Here is an 11,939-nt window from a genome sequence, read left to right as displayed (position 1 = left end):
GGGCACAGCAGCAAAGGTGGCAGCATGACCCACGGACCATTTGGGTCATTGGCCTAATGAGCCAGACAGACTAGGCCCAGCCCTCTGACCCAGCTCCTGGCCGCGCCTCCCCAGGGAACCCAGCGTTTTTGACACAGGCCAGCAGAGGAAGCCAGTTCTGAAGTGTGGCCTCTTGCCTCCGTTTTATCCCTGGGGAGCATCTCGCGACCTGGCTGGGCGCTGAGCACCCACAGCTCCCATGTCGGCTGGAGCTCACGCCAGCACACCTTGGCGAGACGCGAACACGCAGCGCAAACCAATCCACGTGACGTCAGGGACGGGGAGATGTGAGCAGTGTTTGCCCAACCCCGAGGAGGCAGCAGGGTCATCGACTGAGTAACCCGCTGCAAAGCCAGCAGCCCCTCTGCTGCCCCAGGAGCTGGCCATCAGTCAGGGTCTGCGGCCGGAAGGGGCCCAGTCTAACCCCTGTATAGCGCAGGCCTCCAGCGCCACCAGCCCCTGCGCACTGAACCAGCAGCCGAGACGGCACCATCGTGCCACAGGCAGGAGAGGGGGAACCAGGCAAGGGCAGGGGCCTGATGAAGTGAGCTATGCCCAGCTGAGCTGCAAGGGACCCACAGCCCATGCTGCAGAGGAGCACTTTGCCGTGAGGGCCTCTTGCTGCACGTACCCTCCACACACGGTAGTTACCCAGCGGCTGCCAAGCCCCCTGGCGGGGTGAAGCACCGTGGTAGTGGTACCAAGGTTTCTGCAGCTCCCCCTTGAACTTCCCACCCCCAGCCCCGACGTGAGTGACACCAGCTCCCCCAGCCCCGTGGATGCTGCTTGTGCTCCAACAGGGAGCGTCTGTCCACCCAGCGCGAGCTGCCTCAGCCTGGCCCTCACCGCCGGGCTGTGTGCTGGGTCTCGCAGTCTGGGTGCAGAGGACCTTTATAACTGCTGCCGGGTCTCGGTGCTTCACAGATACAGGGCTGCTGCCCCGGCTGAGCATTCGACTCTCCTGCTCCTCTCCGGCGCAGACAGCTGTCTCAGGCCCTGTCCTGGAGTCATTCACAGGGGGTCCCTGCTCCACACCAGCACTGCACACAAAGCCCTTTGTCTCTGCACACGGCCTCTCCGCAGGAATGCTCCTGCCCACCAGCCCCAGCGTTGGGGCTTTTCCAGCTCCTGTATTTCTCCTTCATGGCAGACGCGCGCTTTGGGCTGACCCCGATGCAGGCCCCAGGTCAGCATCTCTCCGCTGCCCTGACAGGGCCTGGGGCTAGTTTCCCCGGAGAGCGGCTGCAGAGAAGGGGCATGTGAAGTGCTGGGGCTTCCCTGGGCCACTTTTTCACCCCAGACTGTGAGACTCTTTCAGGCTCCTGCAGGATCAATGTTACTGGATCTGCCCCCTGCCCTGTGGCCCCAGAGCCAGCCTGCCCTGCTCCCCCCACTCCCCCATTTCCGCAGCTTGGCTCTTCAGCCAGTGAATGTTTCATCTCCTCACCCACCCCCTTGCCCACTAGGGAGCTCCAGGCTCTGCCCCCTTCCCTCCCCCAGCTGTGCCCCCCATTGTTAGCCTGCACTTTAATGATATTTTCATGACTGTTTTAGACCCTCTCTGGGAGTCGTGGGGGACGAATGTGCATTACATCATCCCCCTTCCCTCCCAGTAAATCAGGCACTGGGCTGTGCGTATCCATGACCCATTCATGACAGGGATAAAATCCAGATGTTCCAGCCCTACGTGCAGCTGGGTCATTTCCTTTTTTGGCTAAGAACGGGAGGCTCTTAAACTCAACTGAAAGAGGAGCCTGGGGGCCCGTTTGTAAAGAAATCTTTTGCGGTTAATCGCTGGAAACGGCTCTTCAGAAAACATGGGCTTGCAGAGCTCCTGCCAGAGGACAGGCTCCCTCAGGAAACCTCTGCAGCCAGAGGTGTCTGCTCATAGTTTGAGGTCTAGCAGCAAAACCAGAGCTCAGGTCCCAGCACAACGGCAGCAACAGAATCAGAATGGAAGGAAGAGTTTTGCCGCCCGCCAGAGCGAACGTTTGTAGGAGCCTCTGAGCGAGGCAGGCCTGCGAGTGCGCAGAGCCAGCACTGAGGTCACAGAGAGACTCGCAGGCTGCGTCTTTCATCCCTGGCTTCCCCTCGCACAGCAATCTGGAGAGCTGGTAGCGCAGCTCCGGGGGAAGTGGAGGGGGAATGCTGGGGAGGCCGGGGGCCAGGCGAAGGCCCAGAGGAAGTCACGATGGCTGTTAGTAAATGTAAAGGAATCTGTGGAAAAGAGTTTCAGATGTTAGGGGAATAAATGATTCCACAGTAGATAAAAGTGAGTAATGAGCGTACAAGGCGGACGGGAAGGAGACCAAAGTTACCCCAGCTGGGGACTGCGGCAACATCCCACAGAGGCTCTTTCCAAGAGACCTCAAGAGCTGGAGCTGAGGTCAAATGCAGCGAACGCAGGGAAGCACAAGGGGCTTTTCTGTAATGTGGAAACACTTAATTCGGTGTCATGAGAGTCCCATGCCAGTGACTAAAATGCCAGTTCCTGCCAGCCCAGGATCCACTGCACTGCGGGTCCAGAGGAGCTGAACCGGTCCAGGACCTACTGAAGTCATCGGCCCACATAAGACTTTCCTGGGGTCAGAGTGGTGACCACTTAACTCCCGTCCCCAGGCTTGAAGCCTTCATTTTGCCCCATGTCCCCAGAAGCCCAGGAAGGGCCCAAGCGCTTTGTCTGGGTAGCTGAAGAACTTGCAAAGCCTGAAGTCACAGATGACGGATCTAAGGAGAGGGTCTCCACTGCATCCCCGAAAAGCCGGGAGTGGGGGGAAATTGGAACTGGTCTAAGGGGGGACTGTGGTATCATCCTAGAGTTAAAGGCTTGGCAGGCCACTGGGGGAGGGGGAACCATGGGGAGTGCAGGGAGCTGCCCCCAGTTCAGGGCTTTGGGGGCAACCCTAGGGAGAGTAAAGAGCTATTTTACCTTTTGAAGATAGCCTGACCCACAGCGATGATGTTAATTCAACCCCACCCTACTCCCACCCCTACTCGGAGAAAATACAGCCAGAGAGAGGTGTCATTACAATGGTTTATTATATAAAGCCTTACAGAAACATACAAGAGACCTGAGGGTAGGACACTTACATAGGAAGCTTCCTTTCTAAAAACCGTTCCAAGCTCTTCAGAATAGCACACACCCAAACTCTGACTTACCCGCATCAAAGCTTTCAAACGAGGGTTTCAGTAAGGATTTGAATACACAGCTAATACACTTCAACATGCATAACATTCTGTTGGTAAATGAACCCTGCTTGGGGATGGGGCTAGCCGTTCCTCCAGCGGGTTTGGTTACTGAGTAACAGATAAAGTACAAAAAGGAAAACACAAGGAAGGCATATTCAGAAAAGCATCCCATTACCTGGGGGGGGGAGGGGCAGGGCAGAGCTGGTGTGAGCATCCCAAGTGAGACAGGGCTCTAGGGGAACTCGAGGCAGCTCAGCAGTTTTGCATAGCAGGGTCTTCGAGAAGCAAAGCTCCGCCAGCTGGGACACCAGCCTCCCTCCGGGGAGCTAACGTCACACTCATTTTCAGTTCCTATCTGTAGGGCCCTACCAAATTAATGGCTGTGAAAAATGTGTCATGGACCATGAAATCTGGTCTTTTGTGTGCTTTGACCCTATACTATACAGATTTCACGGGGGAGACCAGCGTTTCGCAAACTGGGCATCCTGACCCAAAAGGGAGTTGCAGAGAGGTCGCAAGGTTATTTTATGGGGGTCACGATACTGTCACCCTTATTTCTGCGCTGCCTTCAGAGCTGGGCAAGCGGAGAGTGGTGGCTGTTGGCCAGGTGCCCAGCTCTGAAGGCAGCGCCTCGCCAGCAGCAACACAGAAGTAAAGGTGGCAATACCGCAACCCCTACTACAGTAACCTTGAGATCCCCCCCAACTTCTTTTTGGGTCAAGACCTCTACAATTACAACACCATGAAATTTCAGATGTAAATAGCTGAAATCATGAAATTTACAATTTTTAAAATCCTATGACCATGAAATTGACCCAAATGAACTGTGAATTTGGTCAGGCCCTACCTCTCCAGGAATGAGAAGCCCAGACTGGGGGTGAGGGTCAGCAGGCTGAGCCAGGCCCCAACCAGCACCTGACCTGCAAGGTGCTGAGCAACCACGGCTCCCCCTGCAGCCAAGGAGCATGAAGAGAGCTCAGCACCTGGCGGGAGGGGGCACAGGAGAGGCAGAGCCTTTGGCTGCGGTCTTGGGGGCTGGTTCCATTTATCTGCAGCCTTGCTTGTTGTTAACACAAACACAGCCCCCATTCACCCCCCACGCCCACCCAGCTCCCCTGCAGCACCCAGGGCTGAGTTCCGAGCAGAGCCTGCAGCCGAGGCACAACTGGGCACAAACCGCCAGAGGATAAACAACCATATTTGGGGTCAAAATACAGCGTGTGGCCGAGCTCAGCAAGAGACAACCAGCGGCCCGGTGTCTGCAGCACCCGGTAAGGGGGAAAGAGCAGACCACACCGCCAGCTCTAATGGCTCTAGCTGCCTCTGAAATGCCCTTGTCAGCTGCTCTGCTCAGCGGCTCTCAGGCAGACGGAAGAGCTTTTGGCTGCCAGCCGGGCAGCACTTGCACACAGAGCACGAGACGAGCTCCGAAAGCACCTGAGCCGCTTCGCAGCGCTCTTGGAGTCGGTGTTCAATAAACTCCTTCGCGCAGCTCTTGGAAGCTGATGGGGACCCTTCTGCTAGGGGGCAGAGCAGGGGGAGGGGAGATGCTGCAGGAGGGTGGGGGCACCAGAGCCCTCAGCACCAGCTGGTGATTCAGGTTCCCCTGCCATATTAGCGACACCATCTCCCTGAAGATGTGAGGAACGAGGGGGGAGAGAGACATCAGAAAAAGCCATTCCCCAATGTGGGCCATGTGCTCACTCCAGCATGCTCTGCTCACAGCCAGCCAGGTCCCTGGCCACCCAGAAACACCCAAGGCTGCAATGAGCGGCACAGAGAGCGTTGCAAACTTGCCCAGTGAGACGCCACGTTACCCTCACATTAGGGGAACAGGCTGTGCTGCAAACCCAGGCTGGGGAGGCAGGAGCCTCAGGAGAGCCCGGCTCACAGGACAGGAGCTGCTGCCCATCACTCAGAGCAGAGGGATCACGCGGGGGAAGGGAAGAAAACCAGTAACAAGTAGGAGGGACAAAGCTGTGCGGTCAGCACATGGAGCCTAAGGCCCACTGCCCAGCCCCTTTGCTCAGACAGGGGCTCCCGGCTCAGCCAGCGCCCAAGCGCATAGGAAGCAAAGGAAAGAGCAAATAATGAGGGACTTGGAAGCTCCTTTTGTTTGGCGTTTATTTAGCTTCACTCTGCAGAAAGCCTAGGGTGGCTTATTCTAGCCTTCAGGGGAAGGGCACAGGCACCCCGAGCATACACTGTGGTGAGGGGATCAGGCCTCTCCAGGGCAACAAAAGGCACATCTCCCACCTGCCCAGGGTGTCTGGCACAAAGCCCCTGAAGAGCAGATAAAGCCCCTGATCCACGTCCTCTTGCCAGGCTTATAGGTTGCTGCTGCAGTCGCGGCAGAGGATCTCGTCGTGGTGCGGGATGAAGCCTTTCCCCACCAGTGAGCTGGTGCAGCGGGCACAGTTGAAGCAGTTGTGGTGCCAGTGACGATCCTCAAAGGAGATGTATTTACCCCCTCCGAAGCCTAGAGAAGGGGGACAGAGCGTAGGGTTACCCGGAGCACTCAAGGCAGATTCCTGAAGGGCCTAGGGTCGGCCCTCCAGGCAGGGATGAGCCTGGGGCTATTTCCATCTAGCTAAGGTGCGTCTATGCCCCTCCCCGCCATAGCGTCTAAACCCCTCACAATCTTTTACACAGGAAGGACCAGCCCTCGCTTAGAGCTGGGGAGCTGAGGCCCAGGGGGGCCCAGAGACTTGCCCCGTGTCACGCAGGGAGCCAGAGGCAGAGCAGGTCTCCCAAGCCCCAGGCCAGAGCCCAGAGCCCCCTTACCAGCCAGCCTATGCAGCTGGCAGCACTGGCCGTGAGCAGCCAGTCAGGGGTCTGTGCACAACACCGAGTAACTAAACCTCTTTGGGAAGGCCCCGAGTGGAGCCAGCCGGCTGAGGGAAGCCACGTTCTGCCCCTTGTCCAGAAGGCAGGAGGACGTGCAGGTTTCCTAGGCGCTATTGCAGAGACAGCAACAAAGAAACACTGGTGACCTGGGGCGGGGCAGCAAACCGGCATCGTCTCCAACCATGGAACCAGGGTTCTGACTCACCAAGTGACTCAGCGGCTGCGTCGGCCTTTCCTGGAGCAGTAAACCCAAGCCACAGAGGGAGGGTCAGTGAGGGAGACCAGGCAGCCTCCTGGTGCAGGTGTGTGAAGGGAGAGACCCACTCCCCTCACTGTGAAAGGTCCAGTTTCTGGAGCCTCCCAGCCCGTTCCTGGGCTGCAAAACCTTCCCACTTTACTGTGGGTGGAGAACCCTTCCAGGGCCCCAACTGAGGGACCAGCAGCCCCCAAAAGAGAGGCCAGTCAGAGCCCCACGGAGCATGTCCTGGGAGTTCTGCAGGAAGGTTGCAGGGTACCAAAACACAGCCAGTCCTCCCCGGGTGTGCACAGTACGTTCCCTGCTCTGACAGGGGCAGGACACACCCAATACTTGAGCTTTGCAAAAACGAAGCGAGAGCAAGAAAACGAGCAAAACAAACTCCTCGTTGCAATTTAACTCCTTCCCATCGCATGGCCTCTCTACGAGCAGCTGAAACAGGCTGCTGGGGAACAAGTCCAGGAGCAGCCTGGCACATGCCCCAGGCACTCTTGGCAATAACATTCTCCCATCCTGGGAGGCCGGAAGTTCTGACCAGCCCATCAATGTGCCTTGGAGGGCTGCATAGGCCTTACGCTGGCCTGCTGCAGAGAGGAATTCCCCACCATGAAGAGATTCCCCAGCAAGCGGCTGGGAGTAAGAAGGCAGAGCAAGGTTTGCGTTCTGCTCACAGGCAGAGACACGGTGCCGCTCGCGAGGGACCATGTGCTGCGCGCCAGTCTCCGTGGTTACCTGTGATGGGCTTGGCGCAGGCGCTGCACTTCTTGGCATAGAGATTCCCAAAGCACTTCACACAGTAGGGGTTGTCCTCCTGGGAGGTGAACTGCTGGCCTGCCAGGGGGACCTTGCAACCAGTGCAGACAAAGCACTCCTTGTGCCAGGGCTCGTCACGGTAAGTCACTCCTCCCTTGGTCAGCGACTGGGGAAGGGAGAGCACCAGTTACACCCGTGTGTCCCTGAAGAGCTGCTGCAGGCAGCCCCGGGAGTACGGAGCGCCTGGCGGCTATTAAGATCTCAGCCTCCGGAGCGGAGACGGGCAGGGGCTGGCCGCAAGGCTAGCACACTTTCCACGAGCGCATTGCAGTTAACATGAGACCCCTTCCCAAGCCAGCCAAGGGAACTCAACTGGACCCTCAGCAACCACGGAGCCGCATGGCGGGCCTGGCGCTAAGGGGAGCAGAGCAGGGTGTGATGCCGACATATCAGGCAGCAGCCGGTCTCCAGACCAGGCACACAGACATGCCTCAGCTTGGAGATCTCGACAGCACTCAGCAAAGCCTTCTGGAGAGCAGCATCCCCCATGACGAGGGCAGGGGAGGGAGCCCAGCCACGCCCACCCCTTTCTTGTTACTGGGTGGGTGCTGGCAGCGCACTGGGCGCAGTCCTGCCGGCCCAGATCCGGGGAACACGGACACGAGTCTGCCTGAAGGGATCATGGAACAGCTCCACACCTCCTATGCCCTGGACCGCTTTCCGCAGAGACCAGCGCCCGCCCCAGGAGAATCTCATATAAGGGAAGCGGAGCCCCTGCGGGGTCACCAAAGGAAGCACTGGGCTGGCAAGCCAGCGTTACCTTTTTGCAACGAGTGCAGCGGGGGGCAAATTTGCTCTCATAGCAGGGGACGCAATAATAATCCTTCTTGTCTGGGATAAAGGACCGCGACCCGATGGGCTGCTGACAGCTGCTGCAAATGAAGCAATGCTCATGCCAGGTTTGTCCGCTGTATTCCAGTTTCCGGGATCCTAGAAGTGAAGCAGGTCTGGGGTCAGGGCACCGCTGGGAGACAGCAGCTGCACCTTCAGACAGGCTCAGCAAGTGGCATGTCCTCAAATCAACAATGATCTACGGAGATGGAGCCTTGTGTCCTGAACTCGGCTCGAGCCTGGGAAGGGGGCCTGGCGCTAGCGTTTCGTACGCAGGAAAGCTAGTGCCCGGAGGCCTGTTCCTGCCCCACGTCCTAGTACAGTCACTCCACATGGGGCAGTTCTCCCTTCGTACGGAGCGTCACCAGTCGAGCCTCTCAGCACAGGAGAGCTTGAGACGCCAGAGGGCCTGGGGGTAACACAGGCGGGCAATGCCCGAGGGGCCTGGCACAGCCCCAGCCCCAAAAGGCTGGGTCTCCATCAGCCTTTAGCCAGTCACTTCCTGTCTGAGGCTGCAAGGGCCCCCAGAGACAGGGCAGGGGATGCTCCAGAGCCTCTGGAGCTGCCTCCCCACATTCTCCTCCTCCATGGTCCTCCCCCAGCACGGAGCCCACAGACAAGGGCTGCAGGGGAGATCACAGTTCTGGGTCCCCCATAAGGGCCTCATGTCTGCTCAGCAGAGGGGAGCCAGCACCGTCCTCTCTGTACAGGTACGGCATGTCCCTGGGCTCTTGCCCGGCACCCACAGGGCACTGCCCCCGGCTGGGATGACAGGAGGGCAGCTGCCAGCCCAGCAGAGCCTGCCAAGGCCCAGGGGAAGCTCCGTCTCCTGCCAACAACCCCCGCCCCAGAGCCTGTACCTGGCATGACGGTCTTCTCACATGCGACGCACTTGGAGGAGAACTCGCTGCAGTAGCAGTCGTTGCACAGCAGCTCCTCGTCCTGGCAGGTGAACGGCTCGTCGGCCAGAGAGCGGTCGCAGCGGAAGCACCGGAAGCAGTGCTCGTGGTAATGGCGATCCTCGTAGTACAGCTCCTGGGAGGGAGGGTGGGGGGTGTCACCCACGGAGGGCGGGGGGCAGGCCCCACTTCGGCACAGCCCCTCACTCGCCCACAGGGGGCGGGGGGCAGGCCCCACTTGGGCACAGTCCCTCACTTGCCCACGGGGGGTGGGGGGCAGGCCCCACTTGGGCGCAGGCCCCAGCCCCTCACTCGCCCACGGGGGGTGGGGGCAGGCCCCACTTGGGCACAGCCCCTCACTCGCCCACGGAGGGTGGGGGGCAGGCCCCCAGCCCCTCACCCGCCCACGGGGGGTGGGGGGCAGGCCCCACTTGGGCACAGGCCCCAGCCCCTGGACTCTCACTCACCCTGCAGTCGTGGCCAATCAGCTCCTTGCATTCCTCGCAGGTGTTAGCGAAGTGGGCATCGTAGCAGGGGATGCAGTAGGGGCCCATGTCCATCTGGATGTACTTCCGCCCATACAGGGACTCCTTGCAGTTGTCGCAGTCGAAACCTTCCGTCATGGTGCCGGCCGAGAGCCTCCCACACCTACCAGGGGAAACCGCATAGGTTAGTATCTGCTCAGAGCCTCAGCGGTGCAAAGGGCTGAGCCTCCCCCGACTCCCTTGCCACATCCCGAGGTGAGGGGCACAGACACGTGCGCATGCCCAGGCTGCTCACTGTGCTTAGGCAGCATTGCACTGAACTGAGCCTGGCTGCACACGGCCAGCACGGGGCACGAGCTGCTGCTCCTGCTCATGGACAACACGATCTGTGTTTCCAGAAACGGTCAGGTGTGGCGTGGAGAGCACCTTCCGCTTGCACGTAAAGCGGAGCCAGCAATCAGAACGTGCATACACCTGTCACCAGGCCCTGCACGGGGAAAGCCCGACTGGGGAACGTGTGACTGAGCCGGTCGCTGGATGACGCAGAGTTGCGGGCTCCTGGCTGCAATCCTCGGGACAGCATGCAACACCCGAGAAGGTTGCACTCAAAATCGTTCCCGTTTTTGGTCCAAAACATTTTTGGACTGAAGTGCGTGACCAGCTGGGTGTGTGCATGAGCCCGACAGAGGAACAAACAGTCTCCCCTCTCGCAGACCCAAACGCAGTGATTAGCCTCCCGCCTGGAGCCTAGGACCGGATTGGTTCCTGCACCACATCTTCTGTGCTTCGCCTGAGCTAGTTTCTAACATCCCAAGTTTTGAAGCTTCCAGATGGCTCTAAAGCAGACGAACAGGGGAGCATCGAGCATAAGTCCGGTGCCCAGTACAAAGTCATTTCTAATCAAAGTCACATCCCCAGGATCCTCCCTGGGAGCCTATTTCCGAAGTACAAGTCCCCTGCTGCACGTGCATGTTTGCACACGTGAAAGCACAAGACACATTCTCTGGCTTTGATTCGGGAGAAGCTGGTTTACGAGAGCTGTTACTGGCCCTATTTCTCTTGTCTACACCTGGAGTTATTCCAGAATAGCTATAAATTTACACCCAGTCTTAATCCGAATTAACTTTCAAGTGTAGACAAGCCTATGGTGTTTATACCAGACACATTTAGCTGCAGAGCCCAGGCTTTGCAATCCTCTTGACGAACCCCGGGGCTCAGAAGAGTTATTACAGTGCGTTGAGGGATAATCCCAGAACAGGACAGGGGAACAATCGCAAGTTCCTCTGCACCTCAGGCTGCGGGCAGTTGCCTTCCTGATGTTGGCCTGAAGCCACCCAGGGCCAGCACTGGGAAAGGGCTGCTCTGGCTTGCACAGCATGAGTCATCAGGGCTATTCATGGGCCTGGGATTAGGCTTCCCAGCTGTTGCTGAGTCTTGCTGCATGCAGAGATAGCGCTGCTGCTGACTGTTCCTGCCCAGCTACATGACAGACAGATGGGAACAACGTCCCTTCTCAGACCCGCTCATTAACCAGCTGCTTCCCCCCCCAGCTCCTGTCTGCTCTTCCGACCCCCTTCCTACCACAGCAGCAACGGGGTCCCCTGCACATGGCTGCAGGAGTGTGGGGAGATTTACACACCGAGCCCTCGCTGCATGCCAGCCTTGCCAGCTTTGGCTGAGTAGCAGCCAGTAGCAGAGCTACTAAGAGAACTGCTGTGCCAGTCGTCCTGGTCCACACCCCACACCTCCCTCCCCCCTGCAGCTGCATCCTGGGGTAGGGAGTTTATGGCAGCAGGAGTGACTAGCTCCAAGCCACCAGCTGTGCAACTCCACCTTAGTCTCTGATACCTGCTAAAAATACCCAGGCAGCCAGGCCAGACCCTCAGGTTCACAGTGAGCAACATCACTGCGTGTCTGGGCGAATGAAACATTTCCTGAGCTGCTCTGACGGGGGCCACCCTGTGCCTGGGGAGAACGTCCCCCACCCCAAAAGGTTTGCTCCCCCAGTGAGGAAGCTGAGCCAGGAAGGTTAGTTTTAGAAGTGCTGCAGCCCAGGGTCTGCAGAAGCTGAACGAAGCAGCCTGCGCCCCAGTCCTTTGGAGATGGCCCTGCTCAGGCAGGGCCCTGGGCACTGTCACTTGTTTCCCAACATGCAACGTGAGTCATGCCTGCGTGCTGTGCAACCCGTCCAGCCCCCCTCAAGGCTCACAGCGTGGAGTTCGCCTCCCTCCAGTGACCTGCTCTGTTCATGCTGGACTTTGCTTCCCAAAGCGATTTCATCCCTTCACCTGAGAGAAAGTCTATTGCTACCCCGCCCTGCCCCCCGTACACCTCAGAGAGAGGGACTCAAAGGGGTAACACAAGGACCCAACCGGGAACCCCCCCTCCCTGTACAATACTGTAAAGTCCTCAGGGCAGGGAGCTATCTGTATTGATTTATGAGGCTTCATGTACCTCAGGGGCCCTAGAAATAGCAGCTTGGAGTGTAACTGAAAGGGAGGAAGGCAGGTCCAGAGGGTAGGCCACTGGACCAGAACTCAAAAGGCCTGTGTTCAATTCCCAGCCATGCCAGAGACTTCC

The 11,939-nt window shown here is 58.5% G+C and overlaps 1 protein-coding gene across 1 annotated transcript; it reads right to left on the bottom strand.

The window, feature by feature from the left end:
- Positions 1–5,335: 5,335 nt before the first annotated feature.
- Positions 5,336–9,497, bottom strand: FHL3 (four and a half LIM domains 3). Its single transcript, XM_065421706.1, has 5 exons — positions 9,342–9,497; positions 8,836–9,010; positions 7,905–8,074; positions 7,064–7,250; positions 5,336–5,707 (listed from the first exon to the last, which is right to left on the bottom strand). Exons 1-5 carry the CDS (start codon positions 9,495–9,497, stop codon positions 5,556–5,558), a joined length of 840 nt encoding a protein of 279 aa, XP_065277778.1. The 3' UTR covers positions 5,336–5,555.
- Positions 9,498–11,939: the final 2,442 nt, after the last annotated feature.

The sequence above is a fragment of the Emys orbicularis genome, chromosome 23 (assembly GCF_028017835.1).
Source record: "Emys orbicularis isolate rEmyOrb1 chromosome 23, rEmyOrb1.hap1, whole genome shotgun sequence".
In the NCBI taxonomy this organism is placed as follows: Eukaryota; Metazoa; Chordata; order Testudines; family Emydidae; genus Emys; species Emys orbicularis.
This window is presented reverse-complemented; position numbering and strand designations above follow the sequence as displayed.